General features: G+C 45.2%; 1 protein-coding gene across 2 annotated transcripts in view; it reads right to left on the bottom strand.

Moving 5' to 3' along the window:
* The window catches only part of Gria1 (glutamate ionotropic receptor AMPA type subunit 1), a 321,785-nt gene that overhangs the window by 94,739 nt on the left and 213,695 nt on the right, over positions 1 to 13,351 (bottom strand). For both annotated transcript variants that reach the window (XM_021178392.2, XM_021178393.2), the window contains exon 8: positions 7,744 to 7,848. In XM_021178392.2, coding sequence (XP_021034051.1) covers positions 7,744 to 7,848 — 105 coding nt within the window. The remainder of the gene's footprint in view (positions 1 to 7,743; positions 7,849 to 13,351) is intronic.

The following is a 13,351-nucleotide window of genomic DNA, read 5'->3' as shown; positions in this document are numbered from 1 at the left end:
GGTGGCTAAGCCCAGAGACTGCCCTTCTGGAAGGACAAAAGCCTAACTCTTTATCTAAACTGAAGAGAACAAGGAAAATGAGGGCTGTGGGGTTTGACTCCCTGCAGCTGTTTTCACAGCCAATCCACTCCTGCCCTGCTCATTAACCCTTTATTTACCTGAACTTATTCTAAACTGCAGTTTGAGCCACTTGATTAAATAAATGCTACTCTCATTTTTAGAGCACCTACATCTTCCCATCCAGATTTAACTCCTGGAAAATAATACTATCCTCCACTTACTGCTGGCTTTTCTGAGTGTTGCCATACTGAGTCATGCTCAAGGGTTAACACAATTAATTTGTAAATATTGACGGGTTATTAATACTTTGTCCAAAGTATCTCAGGAAAGTTATTGAACCCCAATTATGTGCAAGGTTCTCAGCTAAAATACTTAGTGGTGTGCAATAAGGTGGAGGAATACAGAGATGTCCAAGAGGGAGTATTGTCCCTGGGAACAGCACTTGAGAAAGCATAAACCACACAAATACACAGTCCAGAACATGTTGAGTGGGTGAGTGAGTGAGCAGAGGACTTCAAGTTCAGTGGGTAGCAGTGAGGGTTCACCTAGGAGAGAAATGGGAGCATGGATCTAATACCAGAGTGTTTTGAAGACTAAGCTAAACAGTGGGGACTATTCTTTAAGGCAACAAGGACTCATGAAAGGTTTGGGACAACAGAATGACCTAGCTAACACTTGCACACATATGTGTGTAGACATGCACACATATGTGTGTAGACATGCACACATATGTGTGTAGACATGCACACATGGGTACAGCACATAAACACACACACACACAAATTCACACATACATTTAGACTGTTTAGTGTGTGTGTGTGTGTGTGGTGTGTGTGTGTATGTGTGTGTGTGATCTTCAGCCATTTACTATGGCAGCTATACACATATTCTTGCTTTGGCTCAGTGCTCAGTGAGTTTTCTGCCATCTCATCTGCTTACTTCCTGCAGCTGGGCAGTGCCTGCTCTCGATCTGGGACACTGCCCATTCATCCCTTCCCGCAGCAGCTATTCTGATTGTGAGCTGGAATCAGTTTACTGGTAGTGAATGCTTTTCTAGTCCTTCTAAATGCTTTAATTCCTTTCATCCTTTTTGGAATCCCATGACATTTGCCAGATTTCACTCCCACATTAAGTGTGAAGACACTGAGATGTGGAGAGGTAACCTCCCCAGGGCCACAGGATAAACACACTGGTGCAAGAGCTGGAAAGCTTCCTTGTCCCAAAGATTACAGGTACATGCTGAAACTGTCTCATTTGTCCATGGTCGAATTCATGCTTTCACGACAGGCACTCTGTTGATTGAACTATCTCCTTAGATCTAAATGAGCTTATATTTTCCTAGCTGTCTTGTGGGAAAAGAAGACATGATTTTGCCAGGTTTGGTAGAGACATCTGGATGCACAAGTTCACGTTCACATCCGCTATGAGCCAATAGACTCATGTGGATATTTGGCTCCATGACTGGATGCATAGGAAGCTGGCAAAAGTGTCTGAAAAGACTTTGTACATGAGAGCTTATGTCCCTTCCTTTGGGCAGTGGGCTGGATTACCATTCGGGACTTTGATTCTCAACTGAGGAGGTGCGGGGGACTTTGATTCTTGTTGAAAGCAAATCAGAGTAAGGAGTTTGGTAAAGATTGGGGCCCACTGTTCAGGAGAGGATTTTAAAAAAATTCTGACAAGGAGAAGTCTTCTCCTGGGGTCACTTATTATTTTTGATCTTGTATTTTCCATCTGTCTCTAAAGATTCTTTGAACGTCGGAAATGAGTCCAGATGATAGAGAGGATATTCTTAAGTGGACGAAGTTTAAAGAGCAGGTGATCACAGAGCTGTGGACTCAATTGATCTTGCCTGCAGCCATCAGGTTGAATTTGTACATGGGTACCCCAGCATTGCCTTTGAAGCCACAGCTTCCCACTTCCCCAAATGAGGGTTGTCATATCCAGTTGCCTATTGCGGTAGAGATGGCTAGCTGACTGTCACCAAGCGAACCTGTTCGCCCTTCATCAGGTAGAGCTAGCAGGAAGTGGCTATCCTTCCCCAGCCTGTTTGGCATCCCATTGGGAGGAACTGAGGGATGTGCCTCTTTTCCAGACTGATCTTTTCTGAGTTTCTAGCAGCTTTACCAGGTCTTCCTTCCCCATTTGTTGCTAAATGTTGACAGCTAGAACAGGACAGCAATGCCTTCTTCACCCCAACCCTTAGCCTAAGCCCTAAGACTGAACCTCACCCATGGTCTCAACCAACTAATCTCAACTTTAAACACTTCTACCAAACTCGTCTATCATAGCTTGCTGTAATTTACGTTTCTTTGCTTCTAATGAGCCAGATCACATAAGCGAGCAAACAGACAATGACAACTTGTCATTCACCAAACAAGAGATTAACTTGCCATGGAATAAAGAGCTAGGTTTCAGAGCACAGTCCCCACAGCACTTAGCCAAGATAGCACATCTAAAAGGCTGAAGTTAATAACCTTATTGTGACTTTATCTCAGAATATGTTGTAGAGATGCTTGGTAGAGGGATAGCCAAAGGAACAATCAAGGAAAAGAGCAATGCCTACACAAAGACAAAGCAATGAGCCAGAGAAAAGAGCAAGTATTGATGCCCAGGGCTCTGTGGGCTGAGGTCGGGGGCATACTGTATTTTTCTGGAGGTAAGAAGCCACAGTGACGAGTTCTAAGCAGTATGATTTGTTTTGTATTTTCAACAGACTCCCCATCTCTGACTCTGGAAATGTGGTCATTGTAGTGAGGGATCCATGGTAGAGAGGAAGCTGCTGGCCAGGGCAAGGAAGCTGACGTGGGCCCTGGATTGGCTAATGAAGATGGAGGAATAGCTGTATTGAGGTTGGACCCTAGGCTAACATTAGTTTGTATGTGAAAAGTTGGATGTCACAGACTTAAAACTTCTAGGGGGCGTATGGAATTGAAAGCTGTGTTTTCTCCTGCAATGAGAAGATATTGGAGATACCAGAAGGGATTCTGGTCACCATGGTCTTTCCAACCCATTTATGTACAAGGTTAAAACTGAGTAACCAACCCAGGCCAGGGAAGGGGGACTCAAACCAAGTTGAAAGGGGCGAATGTCAGGTGCCACCAATAAGCACCAAAGCAGTCTGCCATGCAATCAATGGGCAAAGGGGCTTGAGTCTTCATTTCTGGTCCCCAGATGAAATAATCTGTAATACAATGCCCTGCAATGCTCCTGTGGATGGCCACTATGAGACTATGGGATCCCATCCCAACGTGGCAAGATGTTTTATTCAGAGAAGGATTCCTAAGCCCACCCTGACGTCATACATATAAATGGGACGTCTTAAGACTGAACATCACTAGAGCCAGGGCCAAATCTGCTTTCTGAAACTTTAAGCTTGATGGATGGAGGCTTAGCAGCATCTCAGTGGGATGCTAAACTGTACCAGGATGCCTAGGGAGCTTGCTGGTCCTGAGTCAGCTGGATACAGGTGGGATTGGTGTTTCTCAGAAGCCCTGAACCAGGAAGAGAAAGCTCTTGTTACACAGGGCAGGTAAGGCCTTGTGATGCTCCTGAAACCATCACAAGGTCACTCTTGAAAAGCCTAGGTATTAATTTGCCTGGAGTCGGATTGAGTAAAAGTCCTGGATGTAGAGATTCAGAGGAATTGATTTTCTGAAAGGCTGATCCCTGTAGACAAAGGATGCTTAAGACCACATTCTAAGAAAGGATTTAGTCGCTAGAAAGTAAGTTTGAAAACAGCTTGGTGATTAAAAACCCAGGCACAGCCACTTGCTTGTGGGTTTGAAGGCTGCTCTCTTAGTGCTGTATGTGCCTGTGCAGTGCATGCAGAGCTGGTGTGAAGTTTCTGTGGCAGACAGAGAGTTGTTTAAAACATGAGCAAGTGGATATGAGGTGAATGCCCCTGCATGCCAGAGGCTGCTTTCCTCAACCTTGTACTTTGGAAGGGTAAGTATAGTCTCATTCAGTCCTTTGAGCTAACTTTCTTCTTTCCTTTTCTCCCTCCATTCATCCCCTCCCCTGCTCTCCCTCCCTTACTCCCTCTCCCCAACCCCCTTTTAAAGTCAGGGTCTCATTACATAGCAAGGCTACCCTTGAACGGACAATGATCTCTGCTCAACCTTCCAAGCCCTGGGATTACAGGCATACCCCCTCCCTTGCATCAGAGATGATGTAACCAAGATCAGGATGGCCTATTGACTTGTTCAAGGTCACATGGCTAGTACAGAGTACTACTGGTCTACCTATCTTTAAAGCCCCAGCTCTTTCCAATTCAGTATGGGAACCCAATAGTCTGGGGAGAAAGCTTTGAACTTTTCTCTGGTACTAGCTTGTTTCCTTGCTTTGGGAATTTGCATTTCTAAATAGGTCCCCCAGCCATGCTTGTGAAAATGTCTGCTCATCCCTATAGTGAGCTGCTTGCTCTGGAAAGTCCTTGATGAAGCAAAGGTCTAGAGAAGACAGAGTCATGGGAAGTATTAGCGTCACAGCAAAGGTCCTGTAATCATTAACGAGGCCACACCAAGGGCAGTTTATGGAATGAGGAAGGTCCCTAACTCCACTTCTCCAGTAAACTACAGTCTAGTCTGGAGATGGATGGTGTGACTGGGAAGACAGACTGGTTAAAAAAAAAAAAAAAAAAAAAAAAAACCTCTACCACATGGAATCTTTTAAGTGTCATCCAAATGCTAGAGCTCAGAGGAACTAGAGGTCATCCAGCCAAATCCCTCTCACTTAATTGAAGATGTAGGCCTAGATAGGCTAAGCAACTGCCAGAACGATGACACACAGCTGGATGATAACTAAGCATATGTCTGACTCTCATATCTACTTCTTAAACTATCCCATGCCCTCAATGGACTGCTAATGGTAGACAGGAATCTGGCTTAAATTGGAAGGGTCCGATTACCTCGTGGAGAGGATAATCCTCACCAGCAGCCTCTCTATTCTCTTGTTATATAACCCCTGCTTATCTTGAACTTCTTCTGATCCCCCTTGCCTCATATTCTCTAGTGCTTGGTTCACATGCCTTGTGCCACCAGACCAGGCACAATCTCCATATTTTAATGGTGCAAAGGCATAGCTTTTATGCATTGTACAAGTATCAAACCTTTTTCACTGGCAAGAGACAGTACTCCACAGTACTCACTGTGAGGACTGTGAGGTCAACCCAGGTTCATAGTTGCTTATTGTGTATCCAAGAGCAGCCACCTTGACTGTTCCAGCCCTTTACAAACCACCTAGAACATCTGTGTTTCACTGTAAGGTAAGAGCCACAGCCCGGCTCTCCTGAGGATCTGAAAGCACTCTGGTTGGGGGAGGAGGTCATGAGTCTGTTGTCCCTTCCAGGAACAGCAGCTTTCTCCTGGTGTGCCCTTGTCCCCCAGCACTGTCCTGATTGTGTCAATTTGATCCTTTCAGGCTTGACAGCAGCTGCAGATAAACAGGGAGGCAGGGGCTCTTAATAAGGTATCTCTTTAGCTATTGCTCAGTGAGACCCTGGGCAGCCTAGTGGGGCCTCTCTGTCTCAGTTTATCCATGGAGCAAGAAAGACATTCTCCGACAGAGCTGAGGAAGTCACATCCGACTGCACAGATGCCAGTGTGTGCATCTGAAATGTTCCACAGCTACTAGACACACCCTTGAGCTAATCTAGGTATGATGTTTGTATTGCCATTTCAGAGACATGGAAGTTGAGGACAGTTAGGATAGCTAAGGACTTGAGGAGAAGTACGTTCTTTTTCTAGCAGTAGTAATTAGAAGGATCAAGCCGATGAAATTACTGGTGGTGAGCAGAATAATACTCCCCACACAAGATGTCCCTACTGCGTACATTGAGTTTGACCATGTTTTGTGACATAGTGAAAGGACTCACAAGCTGAAATGGAGAGAGGTTCTTGGACCATCTGAGTGGGGCCCATCTAGCTAATAAACTCTTTAGAGTAGAGCCTTCCCCAGCTGTGCCAGTAGAATAGAGAGATGTGATGTTTATGCCCCTGTGAATAGAGATGGCACTACAGGTATTGAGAAGCCTCTAGAAAAAAAGCTGGCAAAAGAGAAGACACCACCAGAGAGGAATATGGTCCGGGCAGCACCTTGAGTTTTTAATCCATCCAGGTGTGGAATCATCAGGTGAAATATTTTTGTGGTTTGAAGTCATGGTTTGTAACAATCTATGATGGCAACAACAGAGAATCTTCCAGCCCTCATGAGCTGAGGCAGACTAGAAAGCAGAGGAGGGCTTTACAGTGGTGCAGGGAGCCAAGGATGTTGTATCCTCAGAGCTATCTAGAATTTTCTGCAATGGCATCAATGCTCTATGTCTGCACCCTGAGACCCAACACCCAGGAGCCACATGTGGCTGTTCAGATCTTGATGCTTTTTAGATTTTATTTCATTAAAAGTTAAATTTCAATGACTAATGTGGTCAGGGTGATGATATGTAACACAGCCTCGGTGACACAGGCTGTGTCTGAGGTGCCTTCTCAGAGACACAGAGGATGCTGTGTCTGAGGTGCCAGCTTTCCAGGTGCCGGGGCCAGCATTTAGAACTTCCAAACACCTGAGGTGCTTGAATCATCTCAATGAGCTCACAAGGTCAGCAGCAGCATGGTGAGCTCTGTCTAAGGTTCAAAGAACTTGGAAAACTTGTCCAGATCCCAGATCTGAAGCTTTGGTTCCAGGATCTCTAAGATCCACAGTCCTCTACCAGCTTCAAAACCTTCAACAATGCCTCCTTGCTGGCTTACCATAAGGAGGGAGGTAAGGCATATGAGATGATGCCTGAGGGCAGGGGACACAGAAGCTGCCAAGAGACAGAGTGAAAGCAGCCAGGAATGGTGTTTCCAAGGAACAGGCTTTGCTCTTCTGAGGAAGTATTGACAAAGCACATGACAGCAGCAGGGTGGAGAGCCCATCCTCCCTAGGTATGTGAAGAGTCTCCTGGGTGGAGAGGAGCATGTGTATTCACAGAACTGAGAGAAACAAGAGTGTCTGAAGTGGCACGAAGGAAGTGACAAAGGTCAAAGCTTGACAGTGACCAAATCACACTGGGTCTTAGAGTTCAAGTAAGACCGAAGGATCTACATTTCTTCTTTAAAAGGTCCAGTATGAATATGAATATTACATAAAAACACATGCACATGTGTTTTTTCGCTCTGACTTCTGTTGAGAAGAGAGCATGACTGTGAGTAAGTGTGGACAATCAGAAGGTAGTGAACCTCTTCAATAGCACTCTAGAATCCTCCAGAACCCCCAGGAATATAACTGGCACTGTGTTCCTATCTACTACTTTATATTTTCAGGCTCTTACAAAAAATCGAGACCAAATCTCATTCTCTATCCTTGGCTTGTCTCCAGCCTCAGCCACTCAAATGTTTGGCTCAAGGGCAGAGGGAGTATGCAGGGCTCTCCCTCTCTGTGCTTAGAGTGTTTTCATATCCCATGGTTCTCAAACACTCTAAGAAAAAAATCTGGGAGTTGCATCCCCATTTTACAGAGAGGGAACCAATTCCTAGAGAAGGGACCTGACTTTCTCCAAATCCCAGGTTTCAAATGGCAGAGTGGAGAGTCTAGAATTGACATTTCCTTACTCTCTTCAAAGGCGTAGGCAAGGCAGGTGTCCAGGGCCCTCATCAGTGGCCTGATCCTCCACTCAGCCCTGTCAGCTAAGGTGGCCCTTACCTTGCGGATTCCATCATGCTTCATTTCGATCACATGGAGGGTGTAGTTGGTCCGGCGCCCTTTCTCGTTAAACTGCACATTTCCTGTCAAACCTTCGAAGCGCACCTGAAAATAGAGCCAAATGCTGAACAGTGAAGCTGCACACTCAAGTTGCATTTCATGTTTGCCCCTGTGGGTTTTGTTATAATTATTGTTGTTGTTGCTGCTGGTGGTGTGTGTATATTGGTTTTCAGAGGTGGTATCTTAAATAGCTCAATCTGGCTTTGAACTTAATATGAATCTGACAAAGATGACCTTGAACTCCTCAACCCACCCATCTCCCACTCCCACCCCACCCCAGTCCCCCACATCTACTTCCTGTAATGGAATAACAGGAAGGTGACACCAAGACAGGCAAGTATCCCGAGTGTCTTCCTAGTCTGGAAGTCTGCTTGATTAGATTATGGCTACATCCTATACTCTCTGAACAATGCACTTAGAAAACGGTTGGCAACCTAGGACCCCGTCTTCATCAAGCTGCACATTCACCTGGTTTAAGCCATGGAAGCAAGTTACTCCTTTATAACGTCCCACTCCTATTCAAACACACCTTGGAACACATCCTGGGAATGAGGAAGATGGGCCAATCTTGTCTAGACTGGTTGGGGATATCCGTGCAGAACAGTAAACTGTGATCTCAGAGTGAACTCTTAGGTGGACTCCTCTATTTACTGTCTTATGACCATGCATAACTGGATGTGTAAATATGTGATTGAGATCAGATGCATGATGAGAAGGAACATTCACAGGGAGCTAAGACAGATTGATCTGAGTCTGTCAGTCAAAGTAGAAAACCACTCAAAGCACACTCCTAGTCACCAAGCTCTGAACCTTTGAACCCCATATGAAGGAAGACTCAGGGCACCCTCAGTCATGTGGCTCTCTGACAGTTCTGACAGTGAATTTCTTCCTGACTTGTGCTCACACTCTTCTTTGAGTACCATGTTCTTGCTGCTTTACAGTCTCTGGGAGCCTTGGTTTTCTTCTTGAGTAACACACCAACAGCCTGGAAACACCTAGCCGAGACATAGACCAACATGCCAAGTGTTTTTTTCTTTCTTTCTTCTTCTTCTTCTTCTTCTTCTTCTTCTTCTTCTTCTTCTTCTTCTTCTTCTTCTTCTTCTTCTTCTTCTTCTTCTTCTTCNTTCTTCTTCTTCTTCTTCTTCTTCTTCTTCTTCTTCTTCTTCTTCTTCTTCTTCTTCTTCTTCTTCTTCTTCTTCTTCTTCTTCTTCTTCTTCTTTTTTGGTAAAACTTCAAACCCCAAGAGAGTATACCCTTACCTAATTGGGTCAATCCATTCTCTCTTACTGCTTCAGGAAAGTATTAGAAGTAAGTCAGAGGACATTCTAATGGAACATTTTCCCATCATCCTTAGCCAAACACTCCCCCCACCCTGCCTGCTCAGATGAGCAACTGAAGAAGGAGAAGCCGAGGGACTAAGGTGCCACTACTGATAAATTGGGAGGAGTCCAGACTAGAAGCCAGCCTTAGGATGGATGCCTTGAATATGATCAGAAAATGTTCTTTAATTCTTTTGTGAGTCCAGATAATAAAATACCTAAACTCCGAAGAGCTGGATTTGTCTCTGGCTTCCCTGCCAGCAGCCAGGTGACCTGGAGTGATTCACCTGCTTCAGTCTCCAGGTTACAAAGTTCCTGCCCTGTCTATGTTACGGTGACCATAGCTAATGCACAAGTGCAGTAGAAACAGAACACACCCACAGAGACCTCACATTCAGCCAGAGCATGCAGGGCCTTATAGATAGCTCAGATGGCTGAAACATCATTTGTATCAGATCCAAAAATCTACGGCATGGTAATTGTCTCTTTGAATGAGCCAGACTGAACTTGCATGGTACCTTCAAGTTCAAATTTCAGTTTGAAGGTCCAGTAGACAATGTGGGAACCCAAGCCAGCTGCTCTGTAGAGACTGAGTAACCCTCCAGCTGAAGATGAGACCAGGAAATGACGTCACAGACCTGTTGACTCTGTGTCCTCAGTTCCCTCCTGCCTATGACTGGTGAGGTGAGTCTGTAGCCGTTACAAATAGAGATTCTGCCTTTGGCCCAGTGCTGCTTGTATTCTTCCCCTCCAATAGCTTGAAAAAAACGTCATGTAGGATTTTCTTTCAGCTAGAAGTCAGAGAGGATTCATTCTCTCTCTCTCTCTCTCTCTCTCTCTCTCTCTCTCTCTCTCTCTCTCTCTGTCTCTCTCTCTCTCTGTGTGTGTGTGTCCTTGTTCTGAAGCTGACCCTTTCATCCCTTCCTGGTTTGAAGTATCAGTAGGGAGGCCATGACAGGCCAAAAACACTGAGTGAATTATACAAGCTCTTTGCTCTTTCATCTGTAAGCTGGCAATATCATCACTCCTGGAAAAGTCTGGACCATCCTTCCTTTGTAGAAAGAAACCAAAACATGGATGCAGCTACAAAGACGACTAGAAGTTGTGACTTTGCCTTCTTCTGACTTTGATCATTATGGTGGTTTAAATGGGAAATGTCCCCCATAGGCGTATATATTTGAATATTTGGTCTCAGGTTGGTGGCACCTTTGTAGATGTTTAGGTGGTACTACAACCCTGCTAGAGGAAGTATGCCACTGGGAGTGTATGTTGCCATGACTCCTGATCATGATAAACTCATCCCTCTGGACCAGGAAAGTCCAAATAAGCTCCATCTTTCTATAAGCTGCTTTGTTTTATCCCAGAAATAAAAGGTAACTAATATCGTCATCCTGGCCCATGCTCGGCTCTTCCAGTGCTTCAGGTTCAAGGTGGGTAACTTGGTTGGCAGGTTTTAGTTTAAGTAACTTATTTAGACAGCAGTGGGGCAAATATTTGGGTTACTGGATGGTAGACTAACGGAAACAAACAGAAAAGATCATCAGTAACAATACAAATGGATACCTGCGTTTTCTCACTGGTCTCAAATATCAATCTATTTAGTAAGAAGGCACTGCATGATCTCATGTGGCTCAGTTTCCTCATGTGTTAGATGGATCTATTTGAGTTAATTGTGTCTTAAGCTTATTTTAAGGGTAAATAAGATACTTTATGATAAAAATGTCTTTGCAAATGCTCAACAAGCTAGCTATTATTGTTACTAGGAATGACCCCAACACTACCAACACTTCCCAAGCACTGTGCACTTATGAAGCTTCGTCTGCATTCACAGGAATCCCATGAGGCACGATGCTTATATTTTATGATTTCCTTTCACGAGGGGAAGCCAGAACTCTGGTGCTAGGTGGTAAGAATAAGCAGTAGAGGCAGGCCAGAAATCCAGAGTTCTTGATGTCTGCTGGTGTCTATATCTCACCTATTAAGTGGCCCCTCTATAAGATTGTCACACTCAGCTGTAGTGGGCCACACAGACATGCACAGTGTGGTATGTGATACCTGCTTGCTGCTGCCACAACCCCTTGGGCATTTCCAGACACATTTTATTGGCACCCAAGGACAGCTGCAGACTCCTCATTGAACCTGTATCTGGGCTTCCTTCTCAAATAACTGAAATATCTAGAATGTTGTGTTGGCCATGAGTGTTCATATGTAGATACTACTCAGATGAGATAGTGATGACACCACACGTATACTGTGTAGAACGGGCCAACAGGAATGGAAAATAGACCAGAGCCTAGCATAATCATCAGAGAGGCTTCACCCAGAAACGTATGGGAACAGATCCAGAGACCCACATAGCCAAACATTAGGCAGAGCACAGGGAATCCTTTGAAAGAGGCAGAGAAGGATCGTAGGAGCTAGAGGGGCCAAGAACAGTACAAGAACACCCACAAATTCAACTAATGTGGGCTCATAGTGGCTCACAGGGACTGAGCCCACAGAGGTCTGCCTTCCCTAAGTTCTCTTCAAATATGTTATGGTTCTGTAGCTTAGTGTTCTTGTGATATTCCTAACAGTGGGAACAGGAGCTCTCACTGACTCTTTTGCCTGCTTCTGGGACCCCTTTCCTCCTGCTGGGTTGCATCATCCAGCCTTAATATGAAGGGATGTGCCTAGTCTTATTGCAACTTGATATGGCATGATTGGTTGATAGTCCTGGGAGACTGGCCCTTTTCTGTAGGGAAATAGAGGAAAAGTGGATTTGAGGGAGAAGGGATGTGAGGGAAAATTACAGTGGGGATGTAATATATAAGAGAAGAAGAATAAAAAGGACGAGTTCTGATTCCCTTGAACAGATAAACCAGTCCTAGGAAAAACGAAAAATAATTACTCAGTGGTGTCCAGACAGTTCTGGGTGGGGCTAGGATTTGAACCCCACCCTTTCCTTCAACATTCCCTTGAAGGTCAAGTGTGACATCCCCTCATGTGCCTGTGTTCTCACTCTAGCTTTCTGTAGGTGTCATGTGTGTGTTTGGGGTAGACCCCAAGGCCTCAAGCATGCCAGGCCATGCAAATGCTTCCTCAGGGAGCTTTGTTCCTAGCATCTCTCAAGGATTCCAGGTTGCATGAATCCAGCTCTGCAGATGACCACACTCTGGCTGTGCTTTCTGATCCTACCCTCGACAAGACTCTGTGGCTCAGTCCTCAGTGCGCGTCTCCCTATTACTGCTCATGAGGTTTTCATGTCCCTGAGACTCGACACTGAGTACTGAAAAGCAGGGATCCCTCTTGCCCCCTCCATCCTTCACTTGTGTATCCTTGACAATGGCCCCAATAAATAAGAGGGAGTCAGCTTTCTGAATGTGATGGCTTGGGTTTGGCTTCTAGGAGCATCAACATTTCCACAAGTCCTAGTCATACAGAACTATGTATAGTAAAATATGCATTTTTTTTCTGGAAAAAAAGACTCCAGATATGTCCTTAAAGGCTTATGATGCCACACATTAAGAGCTTGACTTGTGACTTGGGTCTTTTTTTTCCCCCCAGTTAGAAGCAGGCACAGGGTGTTCCCTTCTTGGAGCACTGTGGGCTTCCAGGTTTTATGCTCATTAATATTTTAAATAGCGTTCCTGGTGGCAGGCAGGGGCAGCTTCACCTTGTTGGGGAATTTCAGTGGTGAGGGATGTGGGTGCATAGAGACTGCCCAAAGCTCTGTGCTGCTGCACTGGGCTGAGCCTTCAGAACAACTTCTGTATGTGTCACCAGACACACACTGGACTCCAGATGGCAACATCTGAGCCAAAGTGGGGTTGGTCCTTTGTACTGTGTAACCCAAAGACTGCAGGGACAAGTAGTTCTAGAGCAGATCTCTGGGTTCCAAAGACTGGATGCCACTAGGGTTTACCTAGGCCCTGGTGGCAGTTGTCTCTTGGTGGTATGGCTATGTAAAGAACCAGATCTAGAAGTAAAATGGCTAGACAGTCATTTTGGCGGGGTGAAGGCTCCAGAGGTCAACACTGTAGAGAGTAATCTACTGGGTCATAAGACAGGCCTGATACATGGAAGGAGGGGCTCAGGGCAGGGCTTTGGCTCTTCCTCTGTGGTTAAGCTGTTGTGTGATCATGGACTCATCACAAGCCACTCTGTGTCTAGCATCTCATTTATAAAGTGAGGGGCAAAGTGGGCTGGTAATCTGCAAGGTTTCTCTGGCAATAAACCCTTTATTCTAG

Source organism: Mus caroli, chromosome 11, assembly GCF_900094665.2.
Source record: "Mus caroli chromosome 11, CAROLI_EIJ_v1.1, whole genome shotgun sequence".
Taxonomy (NCBI): Eukaryota; Metazoa; Chordata; class Mammalia; order Rodentia; family Muridae; genus Mus; species Mus caroli.
The sequence above is the reverse complement of the archived record's forward strand: the minus strand, read 5'-3'. Positions and strand labels throughout refer to the sequence as shown.